At 61.4% G+C, this 22,059-nt stretch overlaps 3 protein-coding genes across 3 annotated transcripts; all 3 read left to right on the forward strand.

Moving 5' to 3' along the window:
* Window positions 1–2,673: 2,673 nt before the first annotated feature.
* On the forward strand, window positions 2,674–7,094 carry LOC148055290 (uncharacterized). The gene is made up of 12 exons (XM_087761352.1): window positions 2,674–2,746; window positions 3,034–3,086; window positions 3,132–3,257; window positions 3,413–3,566; window positions 3,914–4,170; window positions 4,486–4,571; window positions 4,785–4,879; window positions 4,983–5,088; window positions 5,349–5,454; window positions 5,608–5,745; window positions 6,102–6,280; window positions 6,986–7,094. Exons 1-12 carry the CDS (start codon window positions 2,674–2,676, stop codon window positions 7,092–7,094), a joined length of 1,482 nt encoding a protein of 493 aa, XP_087617478.1.
* A 3,052-nt stretch (window positions 7,095–10,146) lies between these two features.
* LOC148055291 (uncharacterized) lies at window positions 10,147–14,567 on the forward strand. Its single transcript, XM_087761353.1, has 11 exons — window positions 10,147–10,224; window positions 10,605–10,730; window positions 10,886–11,039; window positions 11,387–11,643; window positions 11,959–12,044; window positions 12,258–12,352; window positions 12,456–12,561; window positions 12,822–12,927; window positions 13,081–13,218; window positions 13,575–13,753; window positions 14,459–14,567. The coding sequence occupies exons 1-11, from the start codon at window positions 10,147–10,149 to the stop codon at window positions 14,565–14,567; spliced, it is 1,434 nt and encodes a 477-aa protein (XP_087617479.1).
* A 2,937-nt stretch (window positions 14,568–17,504) lies between these two features.
* On the forward strand, window positions 17,505–21,925 carry LOC148055292 (uncharacterized). Its single transcript, XM_087761354.1, has 11 exons — window positions 17,505–17,582; window positions 17,963–18,088; window positions 18,244–18,397; window positions 18,745–19,001; window positions 19,317–19,402; window positions 19,616–19,710; window positions 19,814–19,919; window positions 20,180–20,285; window positions 20,439–20,576; window positions 20,933–21,111; window positions 21,817–21,925. Exons 1-11 carry the CDS (start codon window positions 17,505–17,507, stop codon window positions 21,923–21,925), a joined length of 1,434 nt encoding a protein of 477 aa, XP_087617480.1.
* Window positions 21,926–22,059: the final 134 nt, after the last annotated feature.

Below are 22,059 nucleotides of genomic sequence, written 5' to 3' on the forward strand. Positions count from 1 at the left end.
GCACACAGCACGGGGGCTTCAGAGCACGGCTTGTCTGCATCCAAACACCGCTCTGTAGGGAGCAGCAGAGCTCCATGCCTGGGCACAGCACTCTCTCAGAGCACATTTGCACTGGCCAAAGAAAATGGAGGGCCTCATGCTCCTTGAAGAGCTACGCTCACGTGGAGAAACGTGCTTTGTTGAAGACACTCCTTAGTTGAGCCCCTGGCTGACCCTCAGGAGCTGTCCAATGGCCTTCTTGGTAGACACTTCAGTCATTTTAGAAAGAGAGAAGATTTGGAGCTCAAACCAGCGGCACGGAAGGGAGGTGGCTGCATCAGTGGACAAGGGAAGAGCAATGGAGGTCATCTAGCTGGACTTCTCGAAGGCCTTTGGCATGGTCCCCCACAACATTCTCATCTCTACATTGGAGAAATAGGGATTGGATTGCATTGGACTCGATTGGACTGGACTGGACTGGACTGGATTGGACTGGAATGGATTGGACTGGATTGGATTCGATTGGACTGGATTGGATTGGATTCGGTTGGACTGGACTGCATTGGATTGGATGGGATGGGATTGGATTGGATTGGACTGGACTGGATTGGATTGGACTGGATTGGATTGGATTGGACTGGATTGGATTGGATTGGATTGGATTGGACTGCATTGGATTGGATTGGATTGGATTGGATTGGAGTGCTTTGGATTGGATTGCATTAGACTGGATTGGACTGGATTGGATTGGATTGGATTGGATTGGATTGGATTGGACTGGATTGGATTGGATTCGATTGGACTGGACTGCATTGGATTGGATTGGATTGGACAGCATTGGATTGGATTGGATGGGATGGGATGGGATTGCATTGGATTGGATTGGACTGCATTGCATTGGATTGGATTGGATTGGACTGGATTGGATTGGATTGGATTGGACTGGACTGCATTGGATTGGATTGGATTGGATTGGATTGGATTGGATTGGATTGGATTGGATTGGACTGGACTGCATTGGATTCGATTGGATTGGACTGGACTGCATTGGATTGGATTGGATTGGATGGGATGGGATTGGATTGGATTGGATTGGATTGGATGGGATTGGATTGGATTGGATTGGATTGGATTGGATTGCATTGGATTGGATTGGATTGGATTGGATTGGATTGGATTGGATTGGATTGCATTGGATTGGATTGGATTGGATTGGATTGGATTGGACTGGATTGGATTGGAGAGATGGACTAGTAGATGGATAAGGAAGTGGCGGGATGGTCGCATCCAAAGAGGTACAGTCAAGGGCTCAATGCCCACATGGAAAGCAGTAAGGAGTGGTGGGGTGTCCCTCAAGGGTCCATACTGGGACCAATACTGTGGACTATCTTCCTCAAGGACAGAGCTAGTGGGATTGAGTGCACCCTCAGAAAGCTTGCAGATGCCACCAAGCCGAGTGCTTGGAATGTGGAGTTTCTTTTTCCAGTACAGGGTCCAGCTCCGGCGGGACCTGCAGGGGTGAGATTCCCATCTCTTTGCATGCTGCTGGTGCTCTTCCTTTCCATAGTGTGTGTCTTGCCCAGGGCAATGCCAGGACAGGCTGCTCTGTGACGCTGCCCAGGGCGCTGGCACCTGCGCTCCACTGTGTCCTGCCTTTCTGGATGGCTCACTGAGAGGCTTTTTGCGGGGAGCTGCAGCCCTTCGGGGCCTCCTTCTTGCTCTGGTGTTGGGGCTTGGGCTGATGGGGCCTTTGCGCCTCACTCGGGTAACGGGCTCCTCTTTCCCTCTGCCTGCAGGGCTTTCTCCTGGCACCGCTCTTAGTGTATCTCTTGCTCCTGGAGCTGTGCTCACGGTCCCCACGGGACTATGGGGCCCCTGGGGGTGGAGCGAAGCGGTTGGGAAGCCAATAGTCGTGCCTAGTGAAGTCTTCCAGGATGGCGAGTGTGCCTGGGAGGATGCATTTGCAAGGCTCGTCGTGGCTTTGCAGCAGCCCATGCGCCATGTGCTCTTGCGGTCCTCCTGGGTGCCTCCTGGGGTGGTGAAAGAAGTCTATCCCAGTGGCCCTAGGGGACAGGAGGGGCTGAGTGTCCTCTCATCAACCAGAGCTCCGCGTTGCTTCCCCTTGTGGCCCGGGCTCGACTTAGCGGGCCCTCTCCAGCCCCCTTCCGAGTGCGCAAAGCCCCTTCAGCATTAATGCGCGTCCCTTCCCGGCTTCCAATTTTTTCTCCGTTGCCAGCCGAGGGCGGCTGAGCTGAGATAGCCAGCGGGAGTGTCAGCCTCAGGTGCCCAGTGGGGCTGCCCTTCCCGTGCTGGGGCCAAATGTGGGTGGGGCTGCGAGGTGGCGGGTCCCCGCAGCCCTGTGTGACACGGCGCCGTGTCACAGTGGGACACGTGCATCACAGCAACAGCTCTCTCTCCCCACCGTGCCTCCAGCCACACTCCGCGGCGAGGCCTGGGCGACGCCAGGGCTGCTCTCGCCAGCGCTGCTCTCGCCAGCGCTCTGCTCTGCAGGAGCTGCCCTGCCGCCAGCAGGAGGTCAGGGGAAGCCGCGGGAGAGCGTTGGAGACGCCGCTTGGGGAAGTGGCAAGGAGGAGGGGACGAGGAGAAGGAGGAGGAGGAGGAGGAGAGGAGCAGAGGGGCTTTGTAGCAGGACCAGCACCTCTCTCCCAGCTGCTGCAGTGCAGGGGGGCAAAGATGACCAAGTACCTGCTCTTTAACCCCTTGGGGCCTGAGAAGCTTCCAACCCTCAAGGAGCTCACCACCAGCGGTAAGGCCCTGGGGAGCCCTCGCAGGAGTGCTCTCGGAGCCACGAGGAGTGGAGATGGGCTGTGGAAACCCTGGGGCTGGGGCTGGGGCTGGGGCTGTAGCGGGGCTCTTCTGGCAGGGACTGGCGGCCGCAAGGAGAGCCCTGCCTGCTGGCGCCTTGGGGCTCGGGGGTGCCTTTGGCAGGCCAGGCCTCCTGCCGCTGCCGGTGTCAAAGGGATGGATCCCCTTCCCCAAAACACGACGGATGCCTGCCTTTCCGGGGCCCAGGGCGGGCTTCTTGGAGCCTAGGGGCGCTCAAGAACGCAGCTGGGCAGCCCCGGCGGTGCGAGTCTTTGCTCAGGGCGAGTTAGGGCTTGAGCGCCCTCCACTGTCGCCTCCGTGGGTAGGGGGCTGCTGGACGGTTGGGCGTTGCTGACTCAGAGCATGGCGTGCCTTGCCTTTGCTTTCCAGAAATCTGCAAAGTCTGGGCTGCCGCATCCAAGTACATCCGGAGACAGCTCTTGCAGAAGAGGGTGAGCCTTGCCTCCTGCTCATGGCCCATCCTGCCCCTCTGGAGCTCCGGAGCGGGCAGGGCGCAAAGCAGCATCCCCAGGGCCACGCCAGCCATGCGGCAGCCTTCCCCCTGCGCAGCACTGCCAATGCTCCCTCTTCTTGCTTGCCTTTTCAGGCGGTGGACATCGGAGTTGGGACATTTGCAGTTGTCCCAGCGTGGGCCACAGTGGGAGAGGACGAGGTTTTGCCTGTGGAGAGACCTGTGTTCCAGCCGTGCAGGTTTCTGAAGAAATTTTACAAGCTCAAGTGCGCGAAGACCAAAATGCCCGGTAAGAAGAGGGGTGCTTCCCCTGCACAGCCCTTGCATTTGACTTGGCGCCCACACCTCTGCGACACGGCCGAGCAAAGGCTCTTCCAACCTGGAGAGCGCTGAGCGTGGGCATGCCGACGGCAGCCCAGCACCCTGCCCCTCCCCAGGGAGCCAGCCCCATCTCCCCAGCTCGCCCTACGCTCCAGCTGCTTACCCGCAGCAGGAGGCAAAGCTTCTCTTTGCCTTCTCTTGGCCATCGCGTCCGTGCTGGAGACGTGGCCGAAGCTGAAAGGGGCAGCGCTACCCGGTCTCGGAGTCAGCTGAACTGCGGTGGGGTGACTTGCTTGCTTTGCGCTTCTGTCCTAGACGACACACCAGCCGTTCCACTGGACTTTGAGCAGATTGCTGCGGACATCCGCTTCCGCCAAGACATCGTGGAGCAGTGCATACACGAGACCCTGCTCTTCTTCGCTGGAGCCCTCCGAGACAACAAGGAGGTGGAATTCTCCTTCAAGGGCATTGGCATCCTAGCTGTGCGAAGAAAAGCAGTCAGCATGACCTTCTTTGATGACTGCCTCCTGCAGCTGGATGCGACCGGGAACATGCTGGCGGCTCTCATCGGGGTGAGCTTGGCATTTCTCCGGGGCTCCTCCTCGTGCCTCTTTGGCAATGCTGCCAAAGCTCTCCCCAGCGCCTTTCTCTTGGCTGCCACCACCTGCCTCGCCACCTGGCCTACACAAGCTCTCGATGAGCCAGGCCGGCTCTCGGCAGCGCCTCGGCCCCTTCGAGGGAGGGGCTAATGACATCAAGGGAGACGGCGGTGCGCGGCTTTCTGAGAAGCAGCCTTTGGGCCTTTGAGCGGCGAGGCGGTTTGCCGCCTTTGTGAGCAACCAGCACGTGTCCTGGGCGTCTGCTGACGTGTCTCTGTCCCCTTGCAGGATGCCAAGATGAGGGCTATCGTCGCCTTCCCGGGCAAAACCGATTTCGCTCGGCTCAGTCGAGACGGGGTCGTCACGCTGCCAAGGTGAGCACGATGGCTTGTGCAGCCCCTGGCTGGTCAAGGGAGCAGCTCTCAGCTCCTGCTGTGGGGGCAGGCCCCTGCCGAGGCTCCTCTCCTGCCAAACCTGGGCAAGAGCAGCTCTTTCCCAGGAGAGCTTCCCGGTCCGCCTGCTTATTAGCGTCAGCCCCCGAGGGAGCGTCGAGCCCTTTTCCCCAGCTGCCGCCTTCTTCTTCCCAGGCTTGCAGCTGAGACCCCACACCAAGCAGCGGCCCCTGTGATTTCTCTGAAGCCCCAGAGAGAGCCGGCGCCTTGGGGCGGGGGTACCCGCAGAGGTAATGTCCCAGCTGGGTGCTGGCAGGGGGCTGTGGGCACTCCGCTCTGGCCCGCAGGGTCCCAAAGACGCTCTTGTGCTGTTCTCTTGCCTCCCGCTTGCAGTGAGCGTGCTGGATCCCGTGTTCCTGGCTCAGCGGAGGGTTTCTCTCGCCAGGCAGCTGGCGAAGGAAGGCGACCACGCTAAGGCCACAGAAGCCGGCCCAGACAGGTGAGCCTCCTGGAGGAGCGACGTGGCTGGGGGCGCGGGGGCACAGTGCGCCCTTGCTGTCGGGCCAGGGAGCTGTTTCCCTTGGCGGGGGGGTGCCTGTGCTGATGCCGAAAGGCCCCGGAGACGCTGTCCTGCTGGACACGTGGCCCTCCTCTCGAACCGCCTGGTGCTGACGGAGCCGGGGGGCAGGCTGCGAGCCCAGCCTGCAGCAACTGGCTCAGTCTGGGCTCCCACAAGCTCAGCCTGCCGTGCCTCTTTAGAGTCCTGCCAGAAATCCAGAAGCCCCAGGAGGAGCTGAAGCAGCCCAGACCTCCAGCTCAGCCGCGCTTGCAGCTCCCTGCATGTGTTCCGCAGCCCTCAGGAACGGTACGCCCTCGGGATTTGCCAGCCCTGCGTCACACTTTGGGCTCTGGGCCGGGGCAGAAGAGGCGGCAAGAGCTGCCCACCGTCCCTGCCCTCCTGCCCAGCCCAAGCCCGAGGAGACTAACGCTGCCTGTGTCGTGTGTGCGTGGCCTCCAGGGAACGAGGTCCCTCCGCACCGAGAGGGAAGGGAAACGGCTCCGGCTGCTCATGGCATCCAAGCGCCAAGAGCTGGAAGCGGAAGCGTGGCGCCAATACCATGCCAACAGAAGGGGACGGAACACGGAGCAAGGCCAGGTGTGGCATGCGCTTCACAGCCCCCAGGAAAAGGGCATTTTCCCTCCCTGCTCCCTGGGGAGCAGGCACAGCAGCGCTGCTTGTGGCCAATTGGCCAGGCAGGGCTCTTCTCTCTGCCCGCTGCCCTGCCCGTTGCCCTGACAGAGGAGCTGTCCCTAAGGCCCCAGGCCAAAGCGTGCAGTTGGCTGTGGCACGGGCAGTCTGTTTAGTGCCTGGACCTCCCTGCGAGGGGTCAGCACCACTCTGCCCGGAAGACTAAGGCAAGCCTGCGCAAGTCACACGCCTCGGCTGAAGCCTTGCGAGCAGCCCCAGCTGTTGGAGGTAGTGCTTCAGGAGAGTCTCTTCTGCCTTCGCAGAGCCCCTGCCGCCATCTCTTTGAGGATCCCCATCGCCCTCCGCACCTCCTGAGAAAGGCCTACGCCGAGAAGCTGATGAAGGAGGGGCTACAGCAGCAGGAGAGATGCCAAAGCCCTGCAAGGCAGAGGGCATCAGCGGGGCGCGCAGAGCTGCACCTCCCGGGGAGAGCCCGGCAAGAGTAAGTGTGTGCCGGCTCCTGCAGGGGCCAGGGAAAGCTTGGGGGGGCTCCAAGCCCTGGCGCTGTCCAGGCTTTCTGAGGCTACGCAGCTTGGCATCCCCCAGCTCCTCGCGATGCAGGAATGACCGGCCTTAGAGGCCACCTCCGGGGGCCTCTCTGCGGCCCCAGGCCAACGCAGGACGCTTCTCCCCACGGCAAGGCTTTGGGTACAAAAGGCAATGGGGGCCGTGTGCGTGACTGCCCGCGTCTGCACGTGCACGTGCGCGTGCAGGCACGGGGTGCTGGAAGAGGCAGGCAGCATCCCAGCCAAAGCACGACAGAACCATATGCGTGGGGTGCCCCTGCCCTGCCCTGCCCTGCCCTGCCCTGCCCTGCCCTGCCCTGCCCGTGTGTCCACTGATGGCAGCTCCTGGGGAAAGCAGCTCTTTCCCTGGTGGCGCTTGCGGCCTCGCAGACAGCTCCGCAGTCCGGCCTCGAACCAGGCGCCTTGTCCATCCACGTGGCTGCGTTCCCACCCGCTGGGCGCTCAGGAGAGCCTTCGCGCTGCACGTTGCTCGCGGCACGAGGGGCCACGAGCCGCCACGCAGAGCAGCAGGCTGCCCTCGGCAGCACCTCCCAGAACTACCGGCCTGAGCCAGGCTTTGGGGCGTTGCGGGCCCTCCTCTCCGACCACAGAGCTGAGGCCCTTTCTTCTGTCTCCTTTAGCAGAGGGGAGAAGACGAGGCTGTTGGAGCGCCGCTGGAAGGCCCAGGGACTGGCAGCCACCCCAAGCAGCTGTGAGCAGCCCCGGAGAGCCCAGCGGCAGGGGCCTTAGCCGGCGTGGCAGCCACCCTCTTCTGCAGGAGAGCTGTCAGCACCGGGTGGCGGGGGCCAGGAGTGCCTTTGCAAAGGGGAACATGCCAAATAAAGGTGGCTGCTGGTGCCTGTTTGAGTGACCACGCTGCACTGTGTTTCTCTGCGGCCAAGGGGACAGAAAGGGGGGTCCTGCAGCCGGAGGGGTTTCCGGGCAAACGGGCCGCGGGGACTGCCAGCCAGTCACAACAGGCCACGCCACCCAAAGAGCGGTGTCCCTTCCAGGGCACACAGCACGGGGGCTTCAGAGCACGGCTTGTCTGCATCCAAACACCGCTCTGTAGGGAGCAGCAGAGCTCCATGCCTGGGCACAGCACTCTCTCAGAGCACATTTGCACTGGCCAAAGAAAACGGGGGGCTTCATGCTCCTTGAAGAGCTACGCTCACGTGGAGAAACGTGCTTTGTTGAAGACACTCCTTAGTTGAGCCCCTGGCTGACCCTCAGGAGCTGTCCAATGGCCTTCTTGGTAGACACTTCAGTCATTTTAGAAAGAGAGAAGATTTGGAGCTCAAACCAGCGGCACGGAAGGGAGGTGGCTGCATCAGTGGACAAGGGAAGAGCAATGGAGGTCATCTAGCTGGACTTCTCGAAGGCCTTTGGCATGGTCCCCCACAACATTCTCATCTCTACATTGGAGAAATAGGGATTGGATTGCATTGGACTCGATTGGACTGGACTGGACTGGACTGGATTGGACTGGAATGGATTGGACTGGATTGGATTCGATTGGACTGGATTGGATTGGATTCGGTTGGACTGGACTGCATTGGATTGGATGGGATGGGATTGGATTGGATTGGACTGGACTGGATTGGATTGGATTGGATTGGATTGGACTGGATTGGATTGGATTGGATTGGATTGGACTGCATTGGATTGGATTGGATTGGATTGGATTGGATTGGATTGGATTGGATTGGAGTGCTTTGGATTGGATTGCATTAGACTGGACTGGACTGGATTGGATTGGATTGGATTGGATTGGATTGGATTGGATTGGACTGCATTGGATTGGATTGGATTGGACAGCATTGGATTGGATTGGATGGGATGGGATGGGATTGCATTGGATTGGATTGGACTGCATTGCATTGGATTGGATTGGATTGGACTGGATTGGATTGGATTGGATTGGATTGGATTGGATTGGATTGGATTGGACTGGACTGCATTGGATTGGATTGGGTTGGATTGGATTGGACTGGACTGCATTGGATTCGATTGGATTGGACTGGACTGCATTGGATTGGATTGGATTGGATGGGATGGGATTGGATTGGATTGGATTGGACTGGATTGGATTGGATTGCATTGGATTGGATTGGATTGGATTGCATTGGATTGGATTGGATTGCATTGGATTGGATTGGATTGGATTGGATTGGATTGGATTGGACTGGACTGCATTGGATTCGATTGGATTGGACTGGACTGCATTGGATTGGATTGGATTGGATGGGATGGGATTGGATTGGATTGGATTGGATTGGATTGGATTGCATTGGATTGGATTGGATTGCATTGGATTGGATTGGATTGCATTGGATTGGATTGGATTGGAGAGATGGACTAGTAGATGGATAAGGAAGTGGCGGGATGGTCGCATCCAAAGAGGTACAGTCAAGGGCTCAATGCCCACATGGAAAGCAGTAAGGAGTGGTGGGGTGTCCCTCAAGGGTCCATACTGGGACCAATACTGTGGACTATCTTCCTCAAGGACAGAGCTAGTGGGATTGAGTGCACCCTCAGAAAGCTTGCAGATGCCACCAAGCCGAGTGCTTGGAATGTGGAGTTTCTTTTTCCAGTACAGGGTCCAGCTCCGGCGGGACCTGCAGGGGTGAGATTCCCATCTCTTTGCATGCTGCTGGTGCTCTTCCTTTCCATAGTGTGTGTCTCGCCCAGGGCAATGCCAGGACAGGCTGCTCTGTGACGCTGCCCAGGGCACTGGCACCTGCGCTCCACTGTGTCCTGCCTTTCTGGATGGCTCACTGAGAGGCTTTTTGCGGGGAGCTGCAGCCCTTCGGGGCCTCCTTCTTGCTCTGGTGTTGGGGCTTGGGCTGATGGGGCCTTTGCGCCTCACTCGGGTAACGGGCTCCTCTTTCCCTCTGCCTGCAGGGCTTTCTCCTGGCACCGCTCTTAGTGTATCTCTTGCTCCTGGAGCTGTGCTCATGGTCCCCACGGGACAGTGGGGCCCCTGGGGGTGGAGCGAAGCGGTTGGGAAGCCAATAGTCGTGCCTAGTGAAGTCTTCCAGGATGGCGAGTGTGCCTGGGAGGATGCATTTGCAAGGCTCGTCGTGGCTTTGCAGCAGCCCATGCGCCATGTGCTCTTGCGGTCCTCCTGGGTGCCTCCTGGGGTGGTGAAAGAAGTCTATCCCAGTGGCCCTAGGGGACAGGAGGGGCTGAGTGTCCTCTCATCAACCAGAGCTCCGCGTTGCTTCCCCTTGTGGCCCGGGCTCGACTTAGCGGGCCCTCTCCAGCCCCCTTCCGAGTGCGCAAAGCCCCTTCAGCATTAATGCGCGTCCCTTCCCGGCTTCCAATTTTTTCTCCGTTGCCAGCCGAGGGCGGCTGAGCTGAGATAGCCAGCGGGAGTGTCAGCCTCAGGTGCCCAGTGGGGCTGCCCTTCCCGTGCTGGGGCCAAATGTGGGTGGGGCTGCGAGGTGGCGGGTCCCCGCAGCCCTGTGTGACACGGCGCCGTGTCACAGTGGGACACGTGCATCACAGCAACAGCTCTCTCTCCCCACCGTGCCTCCAGCCACACTCCGCGGCGAGGCCTGGGCGACGCCAGGGCTGCTCTCGCCAGCGCTGCTCTCGCCAGCGCTCTGCTCTGCAGGAGCTGCCCTGCCGCCAGCAGGAGGTCAGGGGAAGCCGCGGGAGAGCGTTGGAGACGCCGCTTGGGGAAGTGGCAAGGAGGAGGGGACGAGGAGAAGGAGGAGGAGGAGGAGGAGAGGAGCAGAGGGGCTTTGTAGCAGGACCAGCACCTCTCTCCCAGCTGCTGCAGTGCAGGGGGGCAAAGATGACCAAGTACCTGCTCTTTAACCCCTTGGGGCCTGAGAAGCTTCCAACCCTCAAGGAGCTCACCACCAGCGGTAAGGCCCTGGGGAGCCCTCGCAGGAGTGCTCTCGGAGCCACGAGGAGTGGAGATGGGCTGTGGAAACCCTGGGGCTGGGGCTGGGGCTGGGGCTGTAGCGGGGCTCTTCTGGCAGGGACTGGCGGCCGCAAGGAGAGCCCTGCCTGCTGGCGCCTTGGGGCTCGGGGGTGCCTTTGGCAGGCCAGGCCTCCTGCCGCTGCCGGTGTCAAAGGGATGGATCCCCTTCCCCAAAACACGACGGATGCCTGCCTTTCCGGGGCCCAGGGCGGGCTTCTTGGAGCCTAGGGGCGCTCAAGAACGCAGCTGGGCAGCCCCGGCGGTGCGAGTCTTTGCTCAGGGCGAGGGGGGGCTTGAGCGCCCTCCACTGTCGCCTCCGTGGGTAGGGGGCTGCTGGACGGTTGGGCGTTGCTGACTCAGAGCATGGCGTGCCTTGCCTTTGCTTTCCAGAAATCTGCAAAGTCTGGGCTGCCGCATCCAAGTACATCCGGAGACAGCTCTTGCAGAAGAGGGTGAGCCTTGCCTCCTGCTCATGGCCCATCCTGCCCCTCTGGAGCTCCGGAGCGGGCAGGGCGCAAAGCAGCATCCCCAGGGCCACGCCAGCCATGCGGCAGCCTTCCCCCTGCGCAGCACTGCCAATGCTCCCTCTTCTTGCTTGCCTTTTCAGGCGGTGGACATCGGAGTTGGGACATTTGCAGTTGTCCCAGCGTGGGCCACAGTGGGAGAGGACGAGGTTTTGCCTGTGGAGAGACCTGTGTTCCAGCCGTGCAGGTTTCTGAAGAAATTTTACAAGCTCAAGTGCGCGAAGACCAAAATGCCCGGTAAGAAGAGGGGTGCTTCCCCTGCACAGCCCTTGCATTTGACTTGGCGCCCACACCTCTGCGACACGGCCGAGCAAAGGCTCTTCCAACCTGGAGAGCGCTGAGCGTGGGCATGCCGACGGCAGCCCAGCACCCTGCCCCTCCCCAGGGAGCCAGCCCCATCTCCCCAGCTCGCCCTACGCTCCAGCTGCTTACCCGCAGCAGGAGGCAAAGCTTCTCTTTGCCTTCTCTTGGCCATCGCGTCCGTGCTGGAGACGTGGCCGAAGCTGAAAGGGGCAGCGCTACCCGGTCTCGGAGTCAGCTGAACTGCGGTGGGGTGACTTGCTTGCTTTGCGCTTCTGTCCTAGACGACACACCAGCCGTTCCACTGGACTTTGAGCAGATTGCTGCGGACATCCGCTTCCGCCAAGACATCGTGGAGCAGTGCATACACGAGACCCTGCTCTTCTTCGCTGGAGCCCTCCGAGACAACAAGGAGGTGGAATTCTCCTTCAAGGGCATTGGCATCCTAGCTGTGCGAAGAAAAGCAGTCAGCATGACCTTCTTTGATGACTGCCTCCTGCAGCTGGATGCGACCGGGAACATGCTGGCGGCTCTCATCGGGGTGAGCTTGGCATTTCTCCGGGGCTCCTCCTCGTGCCTCTTTGGCAATGCTGCCAAAGCTCTCCCCAGCGCCTTTCTCTTGGCTGCCACCACCTGCCTCGCCACCTGGCCTACACAAGCTCTCGATGAGCCAGGCCGGCTCTCGGCAGCGCCTCGGCCCCTTCGAGGGAGGGGCTAATGACATCAAGGGAGACGGCGGTGCGCGGCTTTCTGAGAAGCAGCCTTTGGGCCTTTGAGCGGCGAGGCGGTTTGCCGCCTTTGTGAGCAACCAGCACGTGTCCTGGGCGTCTGCTGACGTGTCTCTGTCCCCTTGCAGGATGCCAAGATGAGGGCTATCGTCGCCTTCCCGGGCAAAACCGATTTCGCTCGGCTCAGTCGAGACGGGGTCGTCACGCTGCCAAGGTGAGCACGATGGCTTGTGCAGCCCCTGGCTGGTCAAGGGAGCAGCTCTCAGCTCCTGCTGTGGGGGCAGGCCCCTGCCGAGGCTCCTCTCCTGCCAAACCTGGGCAAGAGCAGCTCTTTCCCAGGAGAGCTTCCCGGTCCGCCTGCTTATTAGCGTCAGCCCCCGAGGGAGCGTCGAGCCCTTTTCCCCAGCTGCCGCCTTCTTCTTCCCAGGCTTGCAGCTGAGACCCCACACCAAGCAGCGGCCCCTGTGATTTCTCTGAAGCCCCAGAGAGAGCCGGCGCCTTGGGGCGGGGGTACCCGCAGAGGTAATGTCCCAGCTGGGTGCTGGCAGGGGGCTGTGGGCACTCCGCTCTGGCCCGCAGGGTCCCAAAGACGCTCTTGTGCTGTTCTCTTGCCTCCCGCTTGCAGTGAGCGTGCTGGATCCCGTGTTCCTGGCTCAGCGGAGGGTTTCTCTCGCCAGGCAGCTGGCGAAGGAAGGCGACCACGCTAAGGCCACAGAAGCCGGCCCAGACAGGTGAGCCTCCTGGAGGAGCGACGTGGCTGGGGGCGCGGGGGCACAGTGCGCCCTTGCTGTCGGGCCAGGGAGCTGTTTCCCTTGGCCGGGGGGTGCCTGTGCTGATGCCGAAAGGCCCCGGAGACGCTGTCCTGCTGGACACGTGGCCCTCCTCTCGAACCGCCTGGTGCTGACGGAGCCGGGGGGCAGGCTGCGAGCCCAGCCTGCAGCAACTGGCTCAGTCTGGGCTCCCACAAGCTCAGCCTGCCGTGCCTCTTTAGAGTCCTGCCAGAAATCCAGAAGCCCCAGGAGGAGCTGAAGCAGCCCAGACCTCCAGCTCAGCCGCGCTTGCAGCTCCCTGCATGTGTTCCGCAGCCCTCAGGAACGGTACGCCCTCGGGATTTGCCAGCCCTGCGTCACACTTTGGGCTCTGGGCCGGGGCAGAAGAGGCGGCAAGAGCTGCCCACCGTCCCTGCCCTCCTGCCCAGCCCAAGCCCGAGGAGACTAACGCTGCCTGTGTCGTGTGTGCGTGGCCTCCAGGGAACGAGGTCCCTCCGCACCGAGAGGGAAGGGAAACGGCTCCGGCTGCTCATGGCATCCAAGCGCCAAGAGCTGGAAGCGGAAGCGTGGCGCCAATACCATGCCAACAGAAGGGGACGGAACACGGAGCAAGGCCAGGTGTGGCATGCGCTTCACAGCCCCCAGGAAAAGGGCATTTTCCCTCCCTGCTCCCTGGGGAGCAGGCACAGCAGCGCTGCTTGTGGCCAATTGGCCAGGCAGGGCTCTTCTCTCTGCCCGCTGCCCTGCCCGTTGCCCTGACAGAGGAGCTGTCCCTAAGGCCCCAGGCCAAAGCGTGCAGTTGGCTGTGGCACGGGCAGTCTGTTTAGTGCCTGGACCTCCCTGCGAGGGGTCAGCACCACTCTGCCCGGAAGACTAAGGCAAGCCTGCGCAAGTCACACGCCTCGGCTGAAGCCTTGCGAGCAGCCCCAGCTGTTGGAGGTAGTGCTTCAGGAGAGTCTCTTCTGCCTTCGCAGAGCCCCTGCCGCCATCTCTTTGAGGATCCCCATCGCCCTCCGCACCTCCTGAGAAAGGCCTACGCCGAGAAGCTGATGAAGGAGGGGCTACAGCAGCAGGAGAGATGCCAAAGCCCTGCAAGGCAGAGGGCATCAGAGGGGCGCGCAGAGCTGCACCTCCCGGGGAGAGCCCGGCAAGAGTAAGTGTGTGCCGGCTCCTGCAGGGGCCAGGGAAAGCTTGGGGGGCGTCCCAGCCCTGGCGCTGTCCAGGCTTTCTGAGGCTACGCAGCTTGGCATCCCCCAGCTCCTCGCGATGCAGGAATGACCGGCCTTAGAGGCCACCTCCGGGGGCCTCTCTGCGGCCCCAGGCCAACGCAGGACGCTTCTCCCCACGGCAAGGCTTTGGGTACAAAAGGCAATGGGGGCCGTGTGCGTGACTGCCCGCGTCTGCACGTGCACGTGCGCGTGCAGGCACGGGGTGCTGGAAGAGGCAGGCAGCATCCCAGCCAAAGCACGACAGAACCATATGCGTGGGGTGCCCCTGCCCTGCCCTGCCCTGCCCTGCCCTGCCCTGCCCTGCCCTGCCCGTGTGTCCACTGATGGCAGCTCCTGGGGAAAGCAGCTCTTTCCCTGGTGGCGCTTGCGGCCTCGCAGACAGCTCCGCAGTCCGGCCTCGAACCAGGCGCCTTGTCCATCCACGTGGCTGCGTTCCCACCCGCTGGGCGCTCAGGAGAGCCTTCGCGCTGCACGTTGCTCGCGGCACGAGGGGCCACGAGCCGCCACGCAGAGCAGCAGGCTGCCCTCGGCAGCACCTCCCAGAACTACCGGCCTGAGCCAGGCTTTGGGGCGTTGCGGGCCCTCCTCTCCGACCACAGAGCTGAGGCCCTTTCTTCTGTCTCCTTTAGCAGAGGGGAGAAGACGAGGCTGTTGGAGCGCCGCTGGAAGGCCCAGGGACTGGCAGCCACCCCAAGCAGCTGTGAGCAGCCCCGGAGAGCCCAGCGGCAGGGGCCTTAGCCGGCGTGGCAGCCACCCTCTTCTGCAGGAGAGCTGTCAGCACCGGGTGGCGGGGGCCAGGAGTGCCTTTGCAAAGGGGAACATGCCAAATAAAGGTGGCTGCTGGTGCCTGTTTGAGTGACCACGCTGCACTGTGTTTCTCTGCGGCCAAGGGGACAGAAAGGGGGGTCCTGCAGCCGGAGGGGTTTCCGGGCAAACGGGCCGCGGGGACTGCCAGCCAGTCACAACAGGCCACGCCACCCAAAGAGCGGTGTCCCTTCCAGGGCACACAGCACGGGGGCTTCAGAGCACGGCTTGTCTGCATCCAAACACCGCTCTGTAGGGAGCAGCAGAGCTCCATGCCTGGGCACAGCACTCTCTCAGAGCACATTTGCACTGGCCAAAGAAAACGGGGGGCTTCATGCTCCTTGAAGAGCTACGCTCACGTGGAGAAACGTGCTTTGTTGAAGACACTCCTTAGTTGAGCCCCTGGCTGACCCTCAGGAGCTGTCCAATGGCCTTCTTGGTAGACACTTCAGTCATTTTAGAAAGAGAGAAGATTTGGAGCTCAAACCAGCGGCACGGAAGGGAGGTGGCTGCATCAGTGGACAAGGGAAGAGCAATGGAGGTCATCTAGCTGGACTTCTCGAAGGCCTTTGGCATGGTCCCCCACAACATTCTCATCTCTACATTGGAGAAATAGGGATTGGATTGCATTGGACTCGATTGGACTGGACTGGACTGGACTGGATTGGACTGGAATGGATTGGACTGGATTGGATTCGATTGGACTGGATTGGATTGGATTCGGTTGGACTGGACTGCATTGGATTGGATGGGATGGGATTGGATTGGATTGGACTGGACTGGATTGGATTGGATTGGATTGGATTGGATTGGATTGGACTGGATTGGATTGGATTGGATTGGACTGCATTGGATTGGATTGGATTGGATTGGATTGGATTGGATTGGATTGGAGTGCTTTGGATTGGATTGCATTAGACTGGATTGGACTGGATTGGATTGGATTGGATTGGATTGGATTGGATTGGATTGGATTGGACTGGATTGGATTGGATTCGATTGGACTGGACTGCATTGGATTGGATTGGATTGGACAGCATTGGATTGGATTGGATGGGATGGGATGGGATTGCATTGGATTGGATTGGACTGCATTGCATTGGATTGGATTGGATTGGACTGGATTGGATTGGATTGGATTGGATTGGATTGGACTGGACTGCATTGGATTGGATTGGATTGGATTGGATTGGACTGGACTGCATTGGATTCGATTGGATTGGACTGGACTGCATTGGATTGGATTGGATTGGATGGGATGGGATTGGATTGGATTGGATTGGATTGGATTGGATTGGATTGGATTGGATTGGATTGGATTGCATTGGATTGGATTGGATTGGATTGGATTGGATTGGATTGGATTGGATTGGATTGGATTGGATTGGATTGCATTGGATTGGATTGGATTGGATTGGAGAGATGGACTAGTAGATGGATAAGGAAGTGGCGGGATGGTCGCATCCAAAGAGGTACAGTCAAGGGCTCAATGCCCACATGGAAAGCAGTAAGGAGTGGTGGGGTGTCCCTCAAGGGTCCATACTGGGACCAATACTGTGGACTATCTTCCTCAAGGACAGAGCTAGTGGGATTGAGTGCACCCTCAGAAAGCTTGCAGATGCCACCAAGCCGAGTGCTTGGAATGTGGAGTTTCTTTTTCCAGTACAGGGTCCAGCTCCGGCGGGACCTGCAGGGGTGAGATTCCCATCTCTTTGCATGCTGCTGGTGCTCTTCCTTTCCATAGTGTGTGTCTTGCCCAGGGCAATGCCAGGACAGGCTGCTCTGTGACGCTGCCCAGGGCGCTGGCACCTGCGCTCCACTGTGTCCTGCCTTTCTGGATGGCTCACTGAGAGGCTTTTTGCGGGGAGCTGCAGCCCTTCGGAGCCTCCTTCTTGCTCTGGTGTTGGGGCTTGGGCTGATGGGGCCTTTGCGCCTCACTCGGGTAACGGGCTCCTCTTTCCCTCTGCCTGCAGGGCTTTCTCCTGGCACCGCTCTTAGCGTATCTCTTGCTCCTGGAGCTGTGCTCATGGTCCCCACGGGACAGTGGGGCCCCTGGGGGTGGAGCGAAGCGGTTGGGAAGCCAATAGTCGTGCCTAGTGAAGTCTTCCAGGATGGCGAGTGTGCCTGGGAGGATGCATTTGCAAGGCTCGTCGTGGCTTTGCAGCAGCCCATGCGCCATGTGCTCTTGCGGTCCTCCTGGGTGCCTCCTGGGGTGGTGAAAGAAGTCTATCCCAGTGGCCCTAGGGGACAGGAGGGGCTGAGTGTCCTCTCATCAACCAGAGCTCCGCGTTGCTTCCCCTTGTGGCCCGGGCTCGACTTAGCGGGCCCTCTCCAGCCCCCTTCCGAGTGCGCAAAGCCCCTTCAGCATTAATGCGCGTCCCTTCCCGGCTTCCAATTTTTTCTCCGTTGCCAGCCGAGGGCGGCTGAGCTGAGATAGCCAGCGGGAGTGTCAGCCTCAGGTGCCCAGTGGGGCTGCCCTTCCCGTGCTGGGGCCAAATGTGGGTGGGGCTGCGAGGTGGCGGGTCCCCGCAGCCCTGTGTGACACGGCGCCGTGTCACAGTGGGACACGTGCATCACAGCAACAGCTCTCTCTCCCCACCGTGCCTCCAGCCACACTCCGCGGCGAGGCCTGGGCGACGCCAGGGCTGCTCTCGCCAGCGCTGCTCTCGCCAGCGCTCTGCTCTGCAGGAGCTGCCCTGCCGCCAGCAGGAGGTCAGGGGAAGCCGCGGGAGAGCGTTGGAGACGCCGCTTGGGGAAGTGGCAAGGAGGAGGGGACGAGGAGAAGGAGGAGGAGGAGGAGGAGAGGAGCAGAGGGGCTTTGTAGCAGGACCAGCACCTCTCTCCCAGCTGCTGCAGTGCAGGGGGGCAAAGATGACCAAGTACCTGCTCTTTAACCCCTTGGGGCCTGAGAAGCTTCCAACCCTCAAGGAGCTCACCACCAGCGGTAAGGCCCTGGGGAGCCCTCGCAGGAGTGCTCTCGGAGCCACGAGGAGTGGAGATGGGCTGTGGAAACCCTGGGGCTGGGGCTGGGGCTGGGGCTGTAGCGGGGCTCTTCTGGCAGGGACTGGCGGCCGCAAGGAGAGCCCTGCCTGCTGGCGCCTTGGGGCTCGGGGGTGCCTTTGGCAGGCCAGGCCTCCTGCCGCTGCCGGTGTCAAAGGGATGGATCCCCTTCCCCAAAACACGACGGATGCCTGCCTTTCCGGGGCCCAGGGCGGGCTTCTTGGAGCCTAGGGGCGCTCAAGAACGCAGCTGGGCAGCCCCGGCGGTGCGAGTCTTTGCTCAGGGCGAGGGGGGGCTTGAGCGCCCTCCACTGTCGCCTCCGTGGGTAGGGGGCTGCTGGACGGTTGGGCGTTGCTGACTCAGAGCATGGCGTGCCTTGCCTTTGCTTTCCAGAAATCTGCAAAGTCTGGGCTGCCGCATCCAAGTACATCCGGAGACAGCTCTTGCAGAAGAGGGTGAGCCTTGCCTCCTGCTCATGGCCCATCCTGCCCCTCTGGAGCTCCGGAGCGGGCAGGGCGCAAAGCAGCATCCCCAGGGCCACGCCAGCCATGCGGCAGCCTTCCCCCTGCGCAGCACTGCCAATGCTCCCTCTTCTTGCTTGCCTTTTCAGGCGGTGGACATCGGAGTTGGGACATTTGCAGTTGTCCCAGCGTGGGCCACAGTGGGAGAGGACGAGGTTTTGCCTGTGGAGAGACCTGTGTTCCAGCCGTGCAGGTTTCTGAAGAAATTTTACAAGCTCAAGTGCGCGAAGACCAAAATGCCCGGTAAGAAGAGGGGTGCTTCCCCTGCACAGCCCTTGCATTTGACTTGGCGCCCACACCTCTGCGACACGGCCGAGCAAAGGCTCTTCCAACCTGGAGAGCGCTGAGCGTGGGCACGCCGACGGCAGCCCAGCACCCTGCCCCTCCCCAGGGAGCCAGCCCCATCTCCCCAGCTCGCCCTACGCTCCAGCTGCTTACCCGCAGCAGGAGGCAAAGCTTCTCTTTGCCTTCTCTTGGCCATCGCGTCCGTGCTGGAGACGTGGCCGAAGCTGAAAGGGGCAGCGCTACCCGGTCTCGGAGTCAGCTGAACTGCGGTGGGGTGACTTGCTTGCTTTGCGCTTCTGTCCTAGACGACACACCAGCCGTTCCACTGGACTTTGAGCAGATTGCTGCGGACATCCGCTTCCGCCAAGACATCGTGGAGCAGTGCATACACGAGACCCTGCTCTTCTTCGCTGGAGCCCTCCGAGACAACAAGGAGGTGGAATTCTCCTTCAAGGGCATTGGCATCCTAGCTGTGCGAAGAAAAGCAGTCAGCATGACCTTCTTTGATGACTGCCTCCTGCAGCTGGATGCGACCGGGAACATGCTGGCGGCTCTCATCGGGGTGAGCTTGGCATTTCTCCGGGGCTCCTCCTCGTGCCTCTTTGGCAATGCTGCCAAAGCTCTCCCCAGCGCCTTTCTCTTGGCTGCCACCACCTGCCTCGCCACCTGGCCTACACAAGCTCTCGATGAGCCAGGCCGGCTCTCGGCAGCGCCTCGGCCCCTTCGAGGGAGGGGCTAATGACATCAAGGGAGACGGCGGTGCGCGGCTTTCTGAGAAGCAGCCTTTGGGCCTTTGAGCGGCGAGGCGGTTTGCCGCCTTTGTGAGCAACCAGCACGTGTCCTGGGCGTCTGCTGACGTGTCTCTGTCCCCTTGCAGGATGCCAAGATGAGGGCTATCGTCGCCTTCCCGGGCAAAACCGATTTCGCTCGGCTCAGTCGAGACGGGGTCGTCACGCTGCCAAGGTGAGCACGATGGCTTGTGCAGCCCCTGGCTGGTCAAGGGAGCAGCTCTCAGCTCCTGCTGTGGGGGCAGGCCCCTGCCGAGGCTCCTCTCCTGCCAAACCTGGGCAAGAGCAGCTCTTTCCCAGGAGAGCTTCCCGGTCCGCCTGCTTATTAGCGTCAGCCCCCGAGGGAGCGTCGAGCCCTTTTCCCCAGCTGCCGCCTTCTTCTTCCCAGGCTTGCAGCTGAGACCCCACACCAAGCAGCGGCCCCTGTGATTTCTCTGAAGCCCCAGAGAGAGCCGGCGCCTTGGGGCGGGGGTACCCGCAGAGGTAATGTCCCAGCTGGGTGCTGGCAGGGGGCTGTGGGCACTCCGCTCTGGCCCGCAGGGTCCCAAAGACGCTCTTGTGCTGTTCTCTTGCCTCCCGCTTGCAGTGAGCGTGCTGGATCCCGTGTTCCTGGCTCAGCGGAGGGTTTCTCTCGCCAGGCAGCTGGCGAAGGAAGGCGACCACGCTAAGGCCACAGAAGCCGGCCCAGACAGGTGAGCCTCCTGGAGGAGCGACGTGGCTGGGGGCGCGGGGGCACAGTGCGCCCTTGCTGTCGGGCCAGGGAGCTGTTTCCCTTGGCCGGGGGGTGCCTGTGCTGATGCCGAAAGGCCCCGGAGACGCTGTCCTGCTGGACACGTGGCCCTCCTCTCGAACCGCCTGGTGCTGACGGAGCCGGGGGGCAGGCTGCGAGCCCAGCCTGCAGCAACTGGCTCAGTCTGGGCTCCCACAAGCTCAGCCTGCCGTGCCTCTTTAGAGTCCTGCCAGAAATCCAGAAGCCCCAGGAGGAGCTGAAGCAGCCCAGACCTCCAGCTCAGCCGCGCTTGCAGCTCCCTGCATGTGTTCCGCAGCCCTCAGGAACGGTACGCCCTCGGGATTTGCCAGCCCTGCGTCACACTTTGGGCTCTGGGCCGGGGCAGAAGAGGCGGCAAGAGCTGCCCACCGTCCCTGCCCTCCTGCCCAGCCCAAGCCCGAGGAGACTAACGCTGCCTGTGTCGTGTGTGCGTGGCCTCCAGGGAACGAGGTCCCTCCGCACCGAGAGGGAAGGGAAACGGCTCCGGCTGCTCATGGCATCCAAGCGCCAAGAGCTGGAAGCGGAAGCGTGGCGCCAATACCATGCCAACAGAAGGGGACGGAACACGGAGCAAGGCCAGGTGTGGCATGCGCTTCACAGCCCCCAGGAAAAGGGCATTTTCCCTCCCTGCTCCCTGGGGAGCAGGCACAGCAGCGCTGCTTGTGGCCAATTGGCCAGGCAGGGCTCTTCTCTCTGCCCGCTGCCCTGCCCGTTGCCCTGACAGAGGAGCTGTCCCTAAGGCCCCAGGCCAAAGCGTGCAGTTGGCTGTGGCACGGGCAGTCTGTTTAGTGCCTGGACCTCCCTGCGAGGGGTCAGCACCACTCTGCCCGGAAGACTAAGGCAAGCCTGCGCAAGTCACACGCCTCGGCTGAAGCCTTGCGAGCAGCCCCAGCTGTTGGAGGTAGTGCTTCAGGAGAGTCTCTTCTGCCTTCGCAGAGCCCCTGCCGCCATCTCTTTGAGGATCCCCATCGCCCTCCGCACCTCCTGAGAAAGGCCTACGCCGAGAAGCTGATGAAGGAGGGGCTACAGCAGCAGGAGAGATGCCAAAGCCCTGCAAGGCAGAGGGCATCAGAGGGGCGCGCAGAGCTGCACCTCCCGGGGAGAGCCCGGCAAGAGTAAGTGTGTGCCGGCTCCTGCAGGGGCCAGGGAAAGCTTGGGGGGGCTCCAAGCCCTGGCGCTGTCCAGGCTTTCTGAGGCTACGCAGCTTGGCATCCCCCAGCTCCTCGCGATGCAGGAATGACCGGCCTTAGAGGCCACCTCCGGGGGCCTCTCTGCGGCCCCAGGCCAACGCAGGACGCTTCTCCCCACGGCAAGGCTTTGGGTACAAAAGGCAATGGGGGCCGTGTGCGTGACTGCCCGCGTCTGCACGTGCACGTGCGCGTGCAGGCACGGGGTGCTGGAAGAGGCAGGCAGCATCCCAGCCAAAGCACGACAGAACCATATGCGTGGGGTGCCCCTGCCCTGCCCTGCCCTGCCCTGCCCTGCCCTGCCCTGCCCTGCCCGTGTGTCCACTGATGGCAGCTCCTGGGGAAAGCAGCTCTTTCCCTGGTGGCGCTTGCGGCCTCGCAGACAGCTCCGCAGTCCGGCCTCGAACCAGGCGCCTTGTCCATCCACGTGGCTGCGTTCCCACCCGCTGGGCGCTCAGGAGAGCCTTCGCGCTGCACGTTGCTCGCGGCACGAGGGGCCACGAGCCGCCACGCAGAGCAGCAGGCTGCCCTCGGCAGCACCTCCCAGAACTACCGGCCTGAGCCAGGCTTTGGGGCGTTGCGGGCCCTCCTCTCCGACCACAGAGCTGAGGCCCTTTCTTCTGTCTCCTTTAGCAGAGGGGAGAAGACGAGGCTGTTGGAGCGCCGCTGGAAGGCCCAGGGACTGGCAGCCACCCCAAGCAGCTGTGAGCAGCCCCGGAGAGCCCAGCGGCAGGGGCCTTAGCCGGCGTGGCAGCCACCCTCTTCTGCAGGAGAGCTGTCAGCACCGGGTGGCGGGGGCCAGGAGTGCCTTTGCAAAGGGGAACATGCCAAATAAAGGTGGCTGCTGGTGCCTGTTTGAGTGACCACGCTGCACTG

Source organism: Nipponia nippon, unplaced genomic scaffold (assembly GCF_047370975.1).
Source record: "Nipponia nippon isolate SJK-2023a ecotype South Korea unplaced genomic scaffold, ASM4737097v1 scaffold_24, whole genome shotgun sequence".
In the NCBI taxonomy this organism is placed as follows: Eukaryota; Metazoa; Chordata; class Aves; order Pelecaniformes; family Threskiornithidae; genus Nipponia; species Nipponia nippon.

What these genes read in the sequence shown, in the direction of transcription:
- LOC148055292 (XM_087761354.1), top strand. Translation starts at nt 17,505, where the DNA reads ATGACCAAGTACCTGCTCTTTAACCCCTTGGGGCCTGAGAAGCTTCCA. An exon ending in AGCTCACCACCAGCGGTAAG is followed by an intron (nt 17,583 to 17,962) that starts GCCCTGGGGAGC and finishes CTCCGTGGGTAG; the next exon opens with GGGGCTGCTGGACGGTTGGG. An exon ending in GGGGTCGTCACGCTGCCAAG is followed by an intron (nt 19,403 to 19,615) that starts GTGAGCACGATG and finishes TCTTCTTCCCAG; the next exon opens with GCTTGCAGCTGAGACCCCAC.
- LOC148055291 (XM_087761353.1), top strand. Translation starts at nt 10,147, where the DNA reads ATGACCAAGTACCTGCTCTTTAACCCCTTGGGGCCTGAGAAGCTTCCA. An exon ending in GGGGTCGTCACGCTGCCAAG is followed by an intron (nt 12,045 to 12,257) that starts GTGAGCACGATG and finishes TCTTCTTCCCAG; the next exon opens with GCTTGCAGCTGAGACCCCAC. An exon ending in GGAACACGGAGCAAGGCCAG is followed by an intron (nt 13,219 to 13,574) that starts GTGTGGCATGCG and finishes CTGCCTTCGCAG; the next exon opens with AGCCCCTGCCGCCATCTCTT.
- LOC148055290 (XM_087761352.1), top strand. Translation starts at nt 2,674, where the DNA reads ATGACCAAGTACCTGCTCTTTAACCCCTTGGGGCCTGAGAAGCTTCCA. An exon ending in ACAGAAGCCGGCCCAGACAG is followed by an intron (nt 5,089 to 5,348) that starts GTGAGCCTCCTG and finishes GTGCCTCTTTAG; the next exon opens with AGTCCTGCCAGAAATCCAGA. An exon ending in CCGGGGAGAGCCCGGCAAGA is followed by an intron (nt 6,281 to 6,985) that starts GTAAGTGTGTGC and finishes TGTCTCCTTTAG; the next exon opens with CAGAGGGGAGAAGACGAGGC.